The 16105-nt window shown below is 31.9% G+C and overlaps 2 protein-coding genes across 6 annotated transcripts; both read right to left on the reverse strand.

Annotated features, from left to right (window-relative positions):
- Window positions 1-2607: 2607 nt before the first annotated feature.
- On the reverse strand, window positions 2608-10980 carry LOC133797063 (putative E3 ubiquitin-protein ligase LIN-1). 5 transcript variants are annotated; one of them, XM_062234837.1, is made up of 15 exons: window positions 9861-10980; window positions 8133-8366; window positions 7921-8006; window positions 6671-7807; window positions 6417-6558; window positions 6047-6304; window positions 5607-5916; window positions 5263-5387; window positions 5046-5174; window positions 4816-4947; window positions 4609-4731; window positions 4336-4446; window positions 4094-4240; window positions 3300-3545; window positions 2608-2897 (listed from the first exon to the last, which is right to left on the reverse strand). In XM_062234837.1, exons 1-15 carry the CDS (start codon window positions 10710-10712, stop codon window positions 2880-2882), a joined length of 4050 nt encoding a protein of 1349 aa, XP_062090821.1. In that variant the 5' UTR covers window positions 10713-10980; the 3' UTR covers window positions 2608-2879. The 5 variants fall into 5 exon arrangements, with proteins under 5 accessions (XP_062090821.1, XP_062090823.1, XP_062090820.1 ...); XM_062234839.1 differs by having other exon boundaries at window positions 5058-5174; window positions 5607-5913; window positions 6417-6561; XM_062234836.1 differs by having other exon boundaries at window positions 5607-5913; window positions 6417-6561.
- A 1552-nt stretch (window positions 10981-12532) lies between these two features.
- LOC133797064 (bark storage protein A-like) lies at window positions 12533-16105 on the reverse strand. Its single transcript, XM_062234840.1, has 5 exons — window positions 15761-16105; window positions 15367-15434; window positions 15114-15269; window positions 14238-14501; window positions 12533-13032 (listed from the first exon to the last, which is right to left on the reverse strand). Exons 1-5 carry the CDS (start codon window positions 15996-15998, stop codon window positions 12688-12690), a joined length of 1071 nt encoding a protein of 356 aa, XP_062090824.1. The 5' UTR covers window positions 15999-16105; the 3' UTR covers window positions 12533-12687.

A 16105-nucleotide genomic window follows, 5' to 3' on the forward strand; every position in this document is an offset into this window, starting at 1 on the left:
ATTATACACATTATAAATTAAAACATTTTTATTATATTTTAAAATTGTAGTATATTATTTTTAGAAAGATTTACATGTACACACATTATCTAGAAAATAATTATCAATTTATTAGATAAATTTTAATATACCAAATGTTAGTATTATATAACATAAATAACAAATATTATTAATTTATTTTCCATTTAGTTATACCTATTATGTTTTACTTAGAATACACCATCTTTATACAATCAATTTAAACCTATTTTATTACCTTAGATTGGTTTTATTTTTGAAAGTCACTATTTTATAAAAAAAATGCTCAATTCCATAATTCAAAAAGGAAACTTTCGTTGCATAAATTAAAAATTAAATAGTTTATTTTTAATGAGAACTCCATAAACAATATTTGTATATCTACTCTAATATTCAAAATTATTGATTTATTTGAATACTATTTTGTATCTTTTTTTTATATATATTTTTATCATTTATTATTTTAGCTCCTAAAAAATTATATATCATACCAAAATGGTATCAAAATATCAATTTCTTCAAAATTATTGTTATTCTACTTGTCAACTCACTTTTGGTAATAGTATACCACTGCATAATTAATAATTATGATATTATATAGTATAATATATAATTTGGTATGTATCTTATAATACATATAACTATTTACTATCTTATCAAATAATGTGTGCAACCATGTTTTACTACTTATTGTCAATATCATATACGAGCTTCTTAGCATACCATCTGATACTTATATATTTGGTATTATATGCAATTAGGTACTAATTAACATCCAAAATAATTTATTGTTATTGTGTATACTATGTAATTTAAAACAGAATGATATCATATAATTATATATAATTAACTATTAAATGGTATAATATTTTACAATGTGATAACAAAAGTATCTTAGGGCAATCTAAAATGACATGATATCATATTATTATATATAATTAACTACTTTTGTTATAAGTTTTGGGTGTCATGGGAATGTGTGGCAATGGTTCACATGTGGATTAATCTAAAACTCACAATTTCACAAGTATTCACGTTACCCACTAAAACTCTGTGGGACCCACCACTTTCCCACCTAACAAATGTAACCAAACATGGGGTACACTTCAAATGACCACCCATCCCAACACTTCCCCATATAACAAAGAGCCCATAAATGGTATATTTTGCTATGTGATACCAAAAAGTATTTTGTATGTTCTACAAGACTATGAGTATTAATCCACATTAATTATTTAGATGATTTTTTTTTCTTCTACTAATTGGTATCTAACACCCAATATCTTTGTTCATTTTTCTACTATTTTGTATTGAAATATTTTTTTTTTACTATTTCTACTAGTTGGTATTGAACACATAATATCTTTGTTCATTTTTCTACTATTTTGTATAGAAATATTTTTTTGCATTTGACACTTTTTTTAGTTTTTAATTTTCTAATTGTTTTTACTAATTGGCAATGATTTATATATATTTTCTACTCTTTCAATATTTTTAAATTTTCATTAATATATTTTTGATTGGATACTTTTATTTAAAATTTTTTGAATAAGTTTTTGTTCTACTAATTGGTATCTAGAAATTGTATCATAGAATAACTCGGGGAAACACCAATAACATAGAACACCATAAAAATTGTCAACTGATGATTAATATTGATACATCTGCATATACTAAATAGTATCTAAATCATATTATTAAATGAGTTTTTGATGTTCTACTATATATGGTACCATTTATACTCTTTTTCATAATTTGAAATTTGAATTAATGTAATTTTTAATCGAATATTTTTTACAATTTAAATTTTTTGAATAAGTTTTTGTTGATCCACTAATTGGTATCTAGAAACTAAATCGTGAAAAAACTTCAATAAACCAAAAGTATTACAATAAAAGTTGTCAATTATCGATTAGTATCTAAACGTCTACGTTAACTATCATATCTACTCGTATGTGTAAACTTCTCACTGATAATGGTAACTTGATGTCAATTTTTCTTTAAGAATGGTTGTAAATAGCAGTTGTATTCTATATATAAAAAAATGTTGATTATTTATTAAATTTAAATTTTGTAATTGAATCTTATTTTAGTCAATAACAAGATATCTTAGGAAGGTTGTCATGGTGAGTGATTTAAGGGAATTGAAATATTTAATTTAATTATCTTATATGTGCTATATATGATAATAATTTACTAGAATTGGTTGTATTATTTTTTTCAAAAACAGTATTGTAATTAAGTTACCCTATTAGTATAGATGTGTAAACTCCCCTTATTTTTATATACAATGCTCTCCACTTTTCTTCAATCATACACTCACACACCCAATTTGCTAAAAATTGTAATATTTTTAGGAGGAGAAAATTTTAAATATTGTATAAATTTAACATTTTGCTTAAATAATTATTACCCCAAACATGGCATTTGGATTGGAGAGTCAATAAAACCATGTTTTGTATGTATCTCTTGACTAAGCAAGGGTAAATTAAAGAGAAAAATTGCAAGATATCCCAATAATATAAGAATATTAAACACAAATATTTAAAAAACTTAATGCACTATCCCTTAATATAAGGAAGGACAAAAGAAAGAAAGAAAACATTTTCTATTAGAAGACAATTTCTCTTCTTCTTTGTTTGATATTGATCTGTGATGTGTTTTATAGGCTTATATGTTGTTGATATATACCATTCATAAAGTACGTTATTCTTTGGTACTTTGTAATTTGTTTAAGCTATTTACATTTTCACTAGTTGTTCTCAAACGAATAAATAATCAAAAGAATATCATATCTTCATCAACTCTACAAGAAAAAAATAAAACTGTTATCCAAATTTTGCAACATCCTCCTTTTTTAGCTAGCTTAATCCCCATGCCTGCAAACCATCAAAAATAAAGAAATTAAAAAAAATTGGTCGTATTTCCAAAGAAAAAAAACAATATATAGCCTCTTCAATCGTCCTGGTTGTTATCATTTGTTCTTTTTCTATTTTAACTGTTACAAATCTTTTGTTAATTTTGAAATCTAACTTTATTGTATTTTGAATAGTGGTAAAATAGTTCAATTAACAATCCTAAATTTTAGAGTTATTTATCTTAATTGTGCTGTACATACATATTAATGATAGGGTATGCATTGCATATATTATGGTGAATAAATCCCACAGTGCTATTTTTACAATACAAATTTTTATAAGTGGAAAAACAATCATCGTCATAATAATAATATGTAATGCTTAGAATTTCATTCATAAAATTTGATTAAATATTGTTGTTACCTGAATTTGACCGTCGGAAGTACCAAACACCAAAACCTCTTCAGTAGAATCAAGAGCCATGCAAAGAACTCTGCAATTTGAACCACTTTGTAGTGTGTCTATTCTATTCCACTTCTCTCTATTCCAAATTTCAACATTTCCTTTTTTGCATCCTAAATAGATTAGTTCTGAGCTTATGGCCATTACTCTTACTTCCAATGCAGTAGCCAATGATCCAACCATGCTGTAGTCTGAAGTGCTTAAGATCTTCCCTCATCAAAATTACATTAATTCAAAACAGATTATTACTAATCCCCATATGAGCAATTAGATATATAGAGACTCAAAGAGAAAAAAGTAAGAAAAAAACGCCATAAATCAAAATCAGGACTGGCTTTGAGTTGAAGCAGACTAGGTTTATGTCTAGGATCTTCTAGTCCGAAGACCTTCAAATTATTACAATTCTATTACTTAGCCAAAATATAAAAAAATTATGTTTCAAATTAAGTTTTTTAAAGTACCTCCATTCTATAGTAATTGAACAAATCTTTGTGTGCGTCTCTCTATAAATGGCATTACGATAGTTAAACATTTTCTAATAAATAATAAATATCATTACATAGTAACATAGTTGAGTATGGTGTTAAACGTGGTGTTGAAAATACTTGACACCTTTTCTATTTTACAAAGCAACTTTTTCCATTTTAAGGAATTACTTGAGTTAATTTTCGTTTGTCCCTATTTATAATGGAGTACTCAAATAAATTAACAAATTAAGGGAAAAACAAGATTAGATCAGCATATGATAAAGGTACCTTGACAGCTGTTCCATCCAAGGAAGTAGATGCAGCATATATATGATCACCATATATTTGCAAGGCATGAACAGGGCTTGCTTTGCCAAGCAATTTCCTAGAACCACCTTGAATGGTGCCAACTGTTTCAGTGGCCAAATCAATCTCCTGAAAAATTTGCAACAATTTTGGCTATCAGAATGGGGGAGAGAAACAAGTCTAGCTGGTTTGAAACCAATCTCAAACTAACAAAAACTTCATACTTGAATGCTACTATCTTGGCATCCACAGTATAATTTTCCCTGCACTAAAGCCAAGCACTTCACATGTTTGCCTGCATTCAACAATTTGGACGATCCATTCCAGGAATGAACCTAGTAAAACAAACACAATCCAAGCCAAATATATAAGTTCATTTCCATACAGAATGAAGTATTGAGTTTGTCAAATAAAAAACTAATCTAACTTACTGTTAGAATAGCTTGATTCAACTATAAAAGCAATGCTTCAAAACTGAAAATACTGTTATCAAGTACCTTGACACCAGAACCATGTGGAATGAAGCAAGAAAATGTATTGGCAACGACTAAATTGTGAACCTGATCCTTCATTTCGTGTACTTGTATACAATTTATTGCTTTATCAGAAATAGACCAGACCTGCTCTTCAAAACGTAGAAATAATTTTGTATGAAAAAGAAGGTATCACTTTACATGATATTGAAGAAAGTATTAGAAGCATACCCTTGAAGTCCTATCAAGTGAACCACTGTAAAGTCTCTCTGCTGCTGGCAAAATCGTTAGGCTAGTAATCGCCTTTGTATGTTCTCGGATTTCTTGAATCAGATGAAGAATGCTACCTTTACCAGTCCACACCTTCAGAATTGAGTAACAGATAATACCATCAGACAATACACATCTAATTACAGCTTCACAATTAAGATTATAAGATATGAGATGCATAGAAAAATTACATGTTGAGAAACCTTTATTGTGCCATCTGAATGGCCAGAAAAAAATTTGTCTTTGAAGGAAACTACAGATAGAACCTCTCCATTCTCACTGCAATCTACTTGAACTAATTGTTTATGACTCCACAAGTCCTGTGGTTATAAGCACAAACAGTCATTTTGTCAAGGCAATTTCATCTTTCTGCTGCAAGTTATTGAAGAATCATGTAACAGAACTTACAGCACTTGAGTCTTGGCCTTCAAAGACAATTTTCAGCATTTCAAGTGCTAAGGGAGTGGACTTCTTTAGCTCTCTCAGACCTTTAAATATGTCCTTTAAATAGGAATTTAACTCATGTAGCCCCTCTAAAATTCACAATGTCAATAATATTTTAGTCTTCCATACATAATTAAACAATAGCTAAGAATTTGAAATTTCAGAACTTTATATACAGTAACTGATTTATTTTTTATTGCAAGCAAATCTTCCATTTATGAATAGACAAAAAACCAAATCTCAGAACTGAGTCTTCCATTCAAATGTGCTCTAGATAAATTTAAGACTATTTAATAATTTTTACTCACCAGGTTCCTGGATGAAGCTGGTCAGTGCAAGCAAAGAGAGGGTTTTATTTTCAGTATCTCTGGAGGACTTGAATATAGAAGCGAAACGCTTCAGCAAGCAGACCCGTGCTGCTCCTCGTACTCCTGTATCTGGGAGAACTTTGAGCATGTCCACAAGCCATGTAGCTGATATGAAGCATGTTGAACATAGTTCTGCATCTGTGCTTCTTAAGCCTTCAGACAAAGCCTCAAAGAGTAGACCAAACTCATGGCTCACCAAAACAGAAGCCATTTTCCTTTCCCAATTATCAGCTGCCTTCTCTTCTTCCTGCTATGATCAATTGAAATAAAGAAATAAATAGAAAAAAGAGATCAAATGAAAGGCATGGAAAATCATCACAGCAAACACAAGAGGAAGATTAAGGACGAATACTGCAAACACAGTATTTCAGGAAGCTTACAAGGCTCTCTTCAGCGTCTGCTGAGAAACTGCTTAGTTGATCAATCCTCACAAGATTATTGTAGCTTTTGTCTAGGCCGGCACGTTTAAGAAGGGTAGCCCTTGTAAGAGACTTCCCAGAAGTGGTGAACCTCCCTTGTAGTGACATAATTGTTTCGGCAGCAGCTAATTGGACTCCCGGGAAATCTGTATTTCTGAGGCATGCTATGAGAGTATCTATTGCCTCTTCACGGTAAATGCTCATCTTTCTTGGCTCAGTCTACAGACAAAGACAATAATGTCAATTTGGGATCACGAGTAAGGTAACATTGACTATTTAAGAAAAGGCATTGCATAGTTATTAGTAAGCAGAAAGAGAAAGAATTCCAAACCAGAAGGTCTAGCTGGAGAAGGAGACCAGCTACGGTAGGACATTGGTCTTCGGGAGCTGTCTGCAGATAAACAAGAAGGGCATGCATTGTACTGAGAGGCCCTTCATCTTTTATAATGTGAAGGATTTGGTTATTGAATGTTCTTCTGGATCAAAGAAAAATTAAAAGTTTACCAGGCAAGCTCAAGTCCAAAGATTCATGAAAGATCTTTTATACAGTTAGCTACACATAAGATAGGATTTAAAATATGTTACCTGTTTAATTTTACTAATTCTGATAAAAAGTTGACCATTTCAAACCGTTCTCCATCATTTGGACCCATTAAGCTTTCCAAAACAGGAGCCAACTCAGCCTTATTAGAAATATTGTTCCGACACTTCCCATCTACCTGCATACACTTAACCAGAATTCTAACAGTAGCAACCCTCTCTTCTGAGGATTCGGCCCCCAAACTATCAACAACACTTTCAATCTCCTTTTCAGAAATCATGGAATTAACAATAGAAGCAACAGTGGTCTCATCATAGCTCTCGAAAATCTGCCCCAACAAAATCACTGCAGCTGTTTTTGGCTTCACACACATTTTAATCAAATCCCTATCTTTTGTCTTTATGACCATCAATAGTGAGTCCAGCAAGTCCAACTTTGTCAAGTTCAGGATTGATGTTCTCAGTAAATATATTAACACAACAGCTTCAGTCAACCCCTTTTTAAGAAGAGCCGCAATGCATTCGACATCGGAGTCAACCTGTGTAAGCGTCTGGATCACAGCTTTGTCTCTCGATCCCATCTCAGACAGAAGAAAAATTGTAGCTCTTAGTACCTTAGAATCAACAGAATTGAAAAGTATCTCAACAAAACCATTTACTACTGGAGGCTTTGATAACATAATTTGAATATCCTGTTCCATGTTCGCTTCCTGCCAGAACCGCTCGATTCGAAGCACAGCAGCCTCAGACTCCTTAAGAATCTCAGACGTACAGAGATTGGAAATCGCATGCCTCAGCTCACTTGATGTCCCTTCCATGGTGGCTTGGCTTATGACACTGTTGGGAGAAGTTGAAGGCATCTCTGAGTTCGAATTCACAGCTGGGTCAAACTGTGTGCATAAATTTTCAGGCTGGTTTACTGCCACTGAACCAGGATTGAGTTCTTGCCAGCTCCCAATGAGCCTTTTGAGGACATAATTTGTCTTGGGCAGCTGTGTGTTTTGCAGCTCCTGGCGAGTAATTGGACAAGTATCGTTTCCTCTATCGAGCCATTCTTGTATGGCTCGCCGTTCGTAGGTCTGACCGGTCTCAAGGGTCACCGGGTCATTGAAGACATTGCTAGTTATGGGACAGACAAAGTCCTTTGGAGGTGTTTGTTTTCCAATAAGATTATCTGGAGAACTAATCATAACAAGGAGAGAAATCCAAGTGTTAGATTATGCTGCTAACATTACAATGTTACATATTTGTTTTGTTTGGTCTTTATTTATCACATATAATGGCACGTTGCGTACCGACTTGACTCTGCTAAAACGGGTTGCTCTTGTTTCTGGGTTTGACTCTCTCTGGACTCAAACAATGCCATGTTTCTGTTTCGTTCCTAGAAAGACACAACAAACACAAGAAAGAAAAACTATTATCATATGTACAAGTAATTAAACAAACTAACATAAATTAATCAGACCAAAGTTAAAAGCTTTTTCTAGTTGGTATCGATTATTATTACCTCAGTTTCAGCTTCGGATTCCTCGGAAGAAGATTCTGCCCGATTATCATCCAATGAAGACTCGAGTTCAGAATATGAGTTTGTTTTGGGTGATGTTGAAAATTTCCAAGAAGACTTTTGATCTGAAAAGATTTGAGGGGAGACCCTTTGAGGGTAAAATGGTAAAGACTTGGCTTTGCTGCTACTAGTTTTGTTGAATAGTTCAGCAGAGCGCTCTCCTTCGGTCCATATGGGCTGCATTCATTATAACAAAAGGCATTTTACATTTCTGCCAAACATGGTTTTGTTAAACTCAACTTGTAGAAACTGACAAATAAGGATGGCATAATTATTGAAATTTAAAATTATAATAATAATCATGTATGAAAAACACGTGTCAAAATAATGATTCATGTAAAGTGCATTGAGGTCTCTTAGTGAAGTCAACTAGTCAAAGCCACTTCTCTTTAGATAACAATAACATATTGTATCTTATAGATAGGGTAAAGCTCTGTATATAGTCGAAGTTAGAATACTATTTATATATATAATTCTATTTAACAATCATTGATTAAATACACACTGTGTATTCCACCTTCAATGAAGTATGTATATAAAATTCCATGGGATAATCATGAATTACAAACACAAATGCTTATAAGTTAATAAGACTTTATATACTAATAAGTTTATAAATATAGTACCTTTATAACTATGGGTGACTGAAAAAATCTCAATCGGAGGACTTAAACACTTATTGGTTATTAGTTAACAAGATAATACTGTTTCACATATGGAATGACATAATTTCTTCTTATTTTGATATTTCTTAGGTATTCAATTGTGAAACTGTCAAAATAAACAAAAATAATTAGCTAGCTGGCCCGGACCAGACAACTTGATGAAGAACTATATTATATGAATTTTCTATATTTATTGATACAATGTACTGATTAAAATATTGTTTTAAGATATAATTTTTAGGAGGGAAAGAAAATAAAACAAAAGAAAAAAGCATTTTTTTTTACAACGTGGCGTGGTCGGCTAAAGTTAAGGACAAGAAAGTTAGAAATTAGAAACTGAGGATCAGAAAAGAAAATTATAAAATTTACAAAAATGACAAAAAAAATTAAATGAATAAGGAAAGAGTTTAGGGCAATCAAGCCATCTCTCACGGCAAACGGACAAAACAAAGTATAAAATTCCAATTCTAAGTCCATACTCCTTCCAAGAAAATAATAATAATAATAATATATTGAAACATAGACCAATTCTCAATACCGGAGGCACAAGAAGAAAATTACAGCAATATTAAAATAATCCTTGTTTGCTTAACTTAATTTAATTTGAATATAGTACAGTAGCGTCAAAAAGCCACCTAAGAAAACAGCTAAATAACAATGAATACTAGCGATTCTAAATTATTTACCCTATTTACTATTTATTTAGATATACAGTCCTTTTGTACTGAATTAACCATAGTTTTCAATCTTGATTAGTTTCCTAAAAAAAAAATTAACCTGTCAACAAAACTATGTAAGAACTTATTAAAATTAAATCCAAAAAATACTGCTACCTAAGTAACTCAACCTGTAATAATATATATTTACTTTCTTAACATTTTTGTCTGTCTAAAAAAAATTTGTTTTATCTTGCCTTAATCCACATTATAATTTAGTCAAATTGGCTATATTATTCTCTTTCCCAGCCTAATTAATCAATTAGTTAAGGGAAAAAAAGCATTATTACATTATACCGTCCGTTTACGGAAATCCTACTGAGTTCCCCAGCTCTCATCGGACGGTCCTCATTAAATCCATCATGATCATGAGCTTCGCTTGTGATTTGCATCATAGTCAAAGGTGGGTGAGTAGTCAACCTATTAATATTATCATCTTCATTTTCCAAAACCTCTTTCAAGTACTTGGCTAAAACCCGGCAATTATCGTCAATAACCTCTTCGTATTCCGTTTCCAACCTTTTCAGCTCCGAAGCCTGCTCGTCGCTCATCTTCGACAGCGATTTCGTGCTCGGAATGGCCGCCATTTCGTCGTTAATCGAGTAATCATCGTCGTAAAATGTATTAGTAATAATAATATTCGGCGGAGATGTAGCACTCGACAAGATCTTCGATCTCCGCTCATTCAATTCATGGAGAACCGGGAGAAGATGAATTAGAAAGAGCTCCTCGAAAAGCGTGGGAGCGATTTCGGACCGAGCCGACGAAGGGTCCAACCGGAAAACGTCGAGGAGACTGAGAGCGGCGTCCACTGGTCGGCGCCAGAGACCGTAGGTCAGGGAAAGGAGGAGGGAGGAGACGGAGTTTTCGGGGTGGGAGAGGAGGAGGTTTTCTATGAGGCGGAGGCATGATGATCGGACGGTGGTGCTGGTGGAGGTGACGGCGTTATCGAGAGTTTCGGCGGCGAGGTTTAGGGATTTGACTAGGGTGGTACTGTCGTGGGAGGGGGATAGGGTAAGTTTACGGCGGAGAACAGAGAAGAGGCGGCGGCGGATTTCGGCCTGCGAGAGGGTTTCGGAGACGAAAGTGGAGGTGTGGTGTAGGATTTGGGATGAGGTGGCGGAGGCGGAGGTGGTGGTCATGGTGCCGCCGTGGTGAATGGTAGGAGGTTGGAGGTATCCTGCCTGAGATTGAGATCAGGGTTTTGAGGTTTTAGAAGGAATCAAAGACAGTAATATGTTAATTTATTTGATGATCGAGGGGTGATGTTAACTGAAATACCCGTTTCAAGAAAGCTTGCGGGAATCAAATGGGACGGCTGTTCCAAATGACTACTCTGCCCTCCTGAATGAATCAAAAGAACTTCAGAGATGGGTTAAGATCGTCATTTTACACAACTTTCTGGCCTCTGTAGAGTGTGTAAACTTTCAAAGCTAACCCAGTTGGCAGGCGCGGCCGGCTGCTTCGAGTTGACGTTAATATTAGGAGCTGTCGATTTCCAATTTCACAAATATTAAATTTAGAAAAAAAAATCCAAGTGCTTCCAAAATAATCAAATTTCTCTTACGATTCTACCTTTCCTCCATCCAATTTCTCACTAAAATCCAAGACGGGGGGAAGATACTCAAATCAAATTATATATTATTATATATAATTAATTTTAATAATATAATTAAATATTATGTAGATTCCGCTTAAAATTATGAGATTATTTAGACATCATGTCTGCAAATTAAAAATGTATTTATCATTATTTAATTGGGAAAACGTGTTTTGAATGGAAAGATGGAATTCCTTGTATTGTGTCACCACATTTTAATCTATACTAATTATTTGAGTGATTTTATAGAAAGATACTATAACTAGTACAACTAAGTACCACTTCAACTAGTTCTAGGGTCTTTCTTGAATATCTTTGGTTGTTTCTAATGGAGTGTAACAATAAGTTTAGCAAAATAAAAACAATCTAAACGTGTAGGACACGAGATCTTTAATTTCAAATAAACATGTGGAGCTTTTTTAAAGAAATTGAGCAAATAAATACATATTATATTGATGATCGATCATGCATGAGATGATAATAATAATAATAATAATTGCAGCTAAACTCTTTATGTAGTTTATTACTGCAGTTAAATACTTTTGTGAAAAAAATTGACGACAAAAGTACCTAATTAGTAATTTTTGTTGTAATCAACTATCAATGTAAAAAATTTGACGATGAAAGGGCGTAAGTAATATATTTTATTGCAGTAATTACACATATAGAATCCATATAGATTTAAAATCTAAAGTATTACCAGTGAGCAACAAAATCTAGTACTTAGGTATTTTGCTGTCAATTATTTTTACATAGATAATTAATTACAATAAAATCTACTATTTATTTACTTATTTTTGTGGTTAAAATATTTTATAAGTAATTAACTGCAATAAATAAAATTAAGCGTTTTGCTGTAATTATTCCCAATAATAATAACAGTTTATTTATATGTACATGTATTTATATATTTTCCAGCTGCCAATACAAACGAGCCTGTGAAGACAACAAAGTAACAAATCTGGTGTAGTTTACCCAGGCAGCTGGGTTTTGGGTTGCCGAACAGGCATAGCTGGCACCTTCATTGGTGACAGACAGGATTCCCCACCAGCCCCAGTAGAGAGTGCCCCTACTCTCCTCTCCTCTCCTCCAATAATTATAAATTTGGCTTATTGTTTCATTATGTTGTCACATCCAAATAAACAAATCCAACCTTTTTTATTTGTTAGTTTTAAGGAATTTTATTGTCATCATTTAAAATTCCAAAACTAACATGCTTACAGATGTAAGAGCAGGACACATGACACATAATGAAGAAGTGGTTTTTTTTGTAATTATATATAGTTTTTTAGAAGTTGGAGTATGTGCCAATTTGAGTGTAAACTACTTATCCTAATCATTTCTGCATAGAGAAACGTATAATATGAAGCCCAACATTGAGGAATATATATCTTGATAATAAATAGTTATCATGTGCATCAAAGTTTTAGTACCTGATTATAGCCAGCATGGATAAATGCTTAATGTTTTGCCATTATTCATAAAGTGAAACTAATTAACTGAAGCCTAGCATAGCCCTATGATGACAACAAAGCAATCAATCTGATTAGAACTTGCACTGAATTTTGAGCAGCCAAAGTGGCAAAGGTGGCAGCTTCATTGGAGAGAGAGGAGCCACCGCCAGCCAAATCAGAGAGCCCTCTAAGTGCAATAAAAGGAATTTTTTGCTGGAAGCAGACTATGGCCACGGCAGCACTCTCCATGTCGATTGGGGTAATACCCTCAAAGTGTGAGTTCAAGAACTCTCTGTATGCCCTATTGTCAACAAACACGTTGGCACTAATCCCTCTCTTTACTCTTACCACAACAGTTCTTCTTGGTAGACAAGTTGTTGCATTCAAACAACTTCTTAGCTTCAAATCCTGCATCCATTATTGATACCATTATTTCAAATGTTGTATTATAAGACAGTATACATACCTATTATTTTTGTTTTACCATTAATCTAGTATGCCTTTTCATATACAGTTAGAGCATCTCCAATGTATATAATTGTTATAAAAATCTAGTGTTATAAAAATGGTATATAATTGTTTTTTAGCACAAAATATTGTATAGGTCAAATTTGACTCACAATAAATATTATATTTTTTAACTATTTATTTGTCATTCATTAATACCAATTATTAATTTTTTAATTTTTAATTTATCTTTTAATAAAAAAAATTATAATTTTTGTATATTTTCAATAAACATTAATAACTATATTTATTTTTTTAGCTAGTTTTCACATTGTATTATCCCCACTATCACTAAGTCTAAAATCCACTTAATTAGCCTGTTTTGGCAACAAAAGAAATAGTAATTTTAAGGCGCATTTAGTGGACTAGAGGGCACTACACAATTTTAGTCAAAACCCATGTTCGATGTTCATAAATAAATATACGAGTGCTAAGTGAGATAAAAAAAAAAACTTGTATTTCCCTTTTTACGTGAATTTATTTAGATTGTTTAATTTGTGCTTTTCTTTTCATACATTACCCAAATAAAGTTGACCCACATAATATTTTTTATTTTCTTTTCTTTTAATGCCATTTTAGTTTTACTCAAGGGAAATTAATTAAGTGTTGGTACTTACTACGATAATCCAATATAATGTAATACCAACTCTATTCTAAGTTAATTAAGGTCTAATCCAAATCGCCTAAGTAGATACAAAATATAAGTATATGCACTTTTTCAAACAACAATCGATCAGTCTAATAACAGATATATATATATATATATATATATATATATATATATAACAAGTTCACTTATTTTTTAAAGATATTTTATACTCTATTTTAATTTTGATAATTCATTGCAAAATGACATCGGACAAATTAGACAATTTATCAAAAATTTTAGACAGTATCATCGAGTTTAAAATTTTAGACAATTGAGCGATAATTAATCGCAAAATTAATCACCTGTTAAATTTTTAGACATAGGTCATTTTGCAAAAAATTATCATAAGTAAGTAAAAGTACAAAATTACTAAAAAAAAAATAAATAAATAAATAAATGAATCTAACAAATTTCTTAATATATTTATGCATTTGAAGGAGATATATGACAAGGATACCTCTAGTTTCTTTGCAGCTTCAAAGTATTGAGGGTTAACTGGGACCCAAAAGGCATGTTGCCTAACTTCAGGATATCCAAAAACGGGAAAGACCTCTTCGGGTTGATACCAAACACTATTCAATAGGTTTTCAATAGGCATATTATTATTATCCTTATTTGCTGTTTTGTTGTTGAAATTAGAGAATTTTAAGTAGCCAAATTTCCTTGTGTAGTCTCCATTGGATTCCAAGGGCAATTCATCTCCAGGCCCATCTCCAAATCTCTACTCAAAAATTTAATTGTCAAGGAAGATATATAGAAATATATAAATAATTAAATATATATATCAATATCATCACTAATATGCAAATAAATAATCATTATAGTACTATGGATCATCTACTAGCTAGCTAGTGGTATAATATGCAAATTTAATAAGGCTAGTGAATAATAATTAATTTGATTGTTTAGAAATATTGACTTATGCTATATATATGAAAGTGGCCATCAATATAATTAATATTAGGACAAATAAAATAAAACTAAAATGATGATTTAATCGAGATTTTCACTTATGTAAGATCTAGAGCAAGTCTATCCATGCTTAAGTGAATGATTTAATAGAGGATTCTTATTCCAATGGGTTGACCAAAAAAAGAACCGAAATTTAGTGACTGCCAATTAATAAGAAAACAATGTGTTCGTAGAAGGTGAATAGTGACCAAATCTTTCTTTTTTTCTCCAACAAACCAATAGAAATGTACTACATAAATCTATAATAACTTCATAAATTATGAGCATGATAATTTTTTTCTTCTTTCTAACAATATGAGCCAAGAGTCGACATGGGATTTCTTTGGTTGTGAAATATGTTATATTGAAAATTTTCTTTTACCTGCCAATTCCATAGGCCTGTATGTGCCCAAAATTGGGGAATGGTAACATCACCTATTTGCAGCTTAGGATTTGCATTTCCTGCAATTCCAGAGAGTATAACCCCTTTCACATTGAATAGAATTACCAATAGTTGTGTGGTTATACCTGCATTAAGCTAGTTATAACATAAATTAAAATAATAAGTTTCACAATTATTCTAAACCAATAAAAAAATCCCAGGCAAATTAATTTGATTAGAATAATAGACATACCATGCTCAATCCTGTCATTACAACTATGACTTTCTGGTTGTCTAACTTGCCGATCCGAAATCTTCTTCCTGATAGATTAAATGATAAATTTCAAGTGAAAAAACATTTTTAATTAAAAAAAGAAATTAAAAAAACGGTAATATTAATAAGCTCATATTTAGCCAGACAAATTACATTTTACAAATCAAGGCATCATGTCATCACGAAATGAGAGAAAGCAATGTTCTGGAAGGATTTTATATATGCGAAATCATGTATATGTATGCATAAAAAAACCATCAAATCAGATAACAAAAAAAAATACATGTTCACGTTGAAAAGAACAACAAATGAAATAACACTACTTATTATTTGCTGGTTTGGTATATATGTGTATATATATATATATATATACCTGAAATGTCTACGTACGGCAGTTTCTGATCAGCCTCAAAACTGTTTGATTCCAAAAGAGGGTTTAGCTCGAAGACATTTGGCACCACAATACCAAAATAAGGTCCCTTCTTGTTAATTTTATCAATCTTTTTCTTGGTCACTGGAGAAACTGCTCCATTGGCTGTGCCACTACTACTACAACTAATCGCAAAAACCAACACTAGTGCCACCAGCATAATCCTCACATGGCTCGTCATCTTTCAAACTTTCAGATCTCAAAAACCAGCTTAATCACCTTATTTAGAGATCACAGGAGGATACTTTTTTTTTGGTAATTTTTTATAGATGCCCCAAGTTTTGGAAA

The sequence above is a fragment of the Humulus lupulus genome, chromosome 8, assembly GCF_963169125.1.
Source record: "Humulus lupulus chromosome 8, drHumLupu1.1, whole genome shotgun sequence".
NCBI lineage: Eukaryota > Viridiplantae > Streptophyta > Magnoliopsida > Rosales > Cannabaceae > Humulus > Humulus lupulus.

Coding starts and splice junctions, on each gene's coding strand:
- LOC133797063 (XM_062234835.1), bottom strand. CDS start 10,712: ATGACCACCACCTCCGCCTCCGCCACCTCATCCCAAATCCTACACCAC. Junction 4,948..5,045: donor CAATAAAGGTTTCTCAACAT/GTAATTTTTCTA, acceptor TCAATTCTGAAG/GTGTGGACTGGTAAAGGTAG. Junction 4,732..4,815: donor CACTTGATAGGACTTCAAGG/GTATGCTTCTAA, acceptor TTTGAAGAGCAG/GTCTGGTCTATTTCTGATAA.
- LOC133797064 (XM_062234840.1), bottom strand. CDS start 15,998: ATGACGAGCCATGTGAGGATTATGCTGGTGGCACTAGTGTTGGTTTTT. Junction 14,502..15,113: donor CAGGCCTATGGAATTGGCAG/GTAAAAGAAAAT, acceptor ATTTTTGAGTAG/AGATTTGGAGATGGGCCTGG. Junction 13,033..14,237: donor AAGCTGCAAAGAAACTAGAG/GTATCCTTGTCA, acceptor TAATGGATGCAG/GATTTGAAGCTAAGAAGTTG.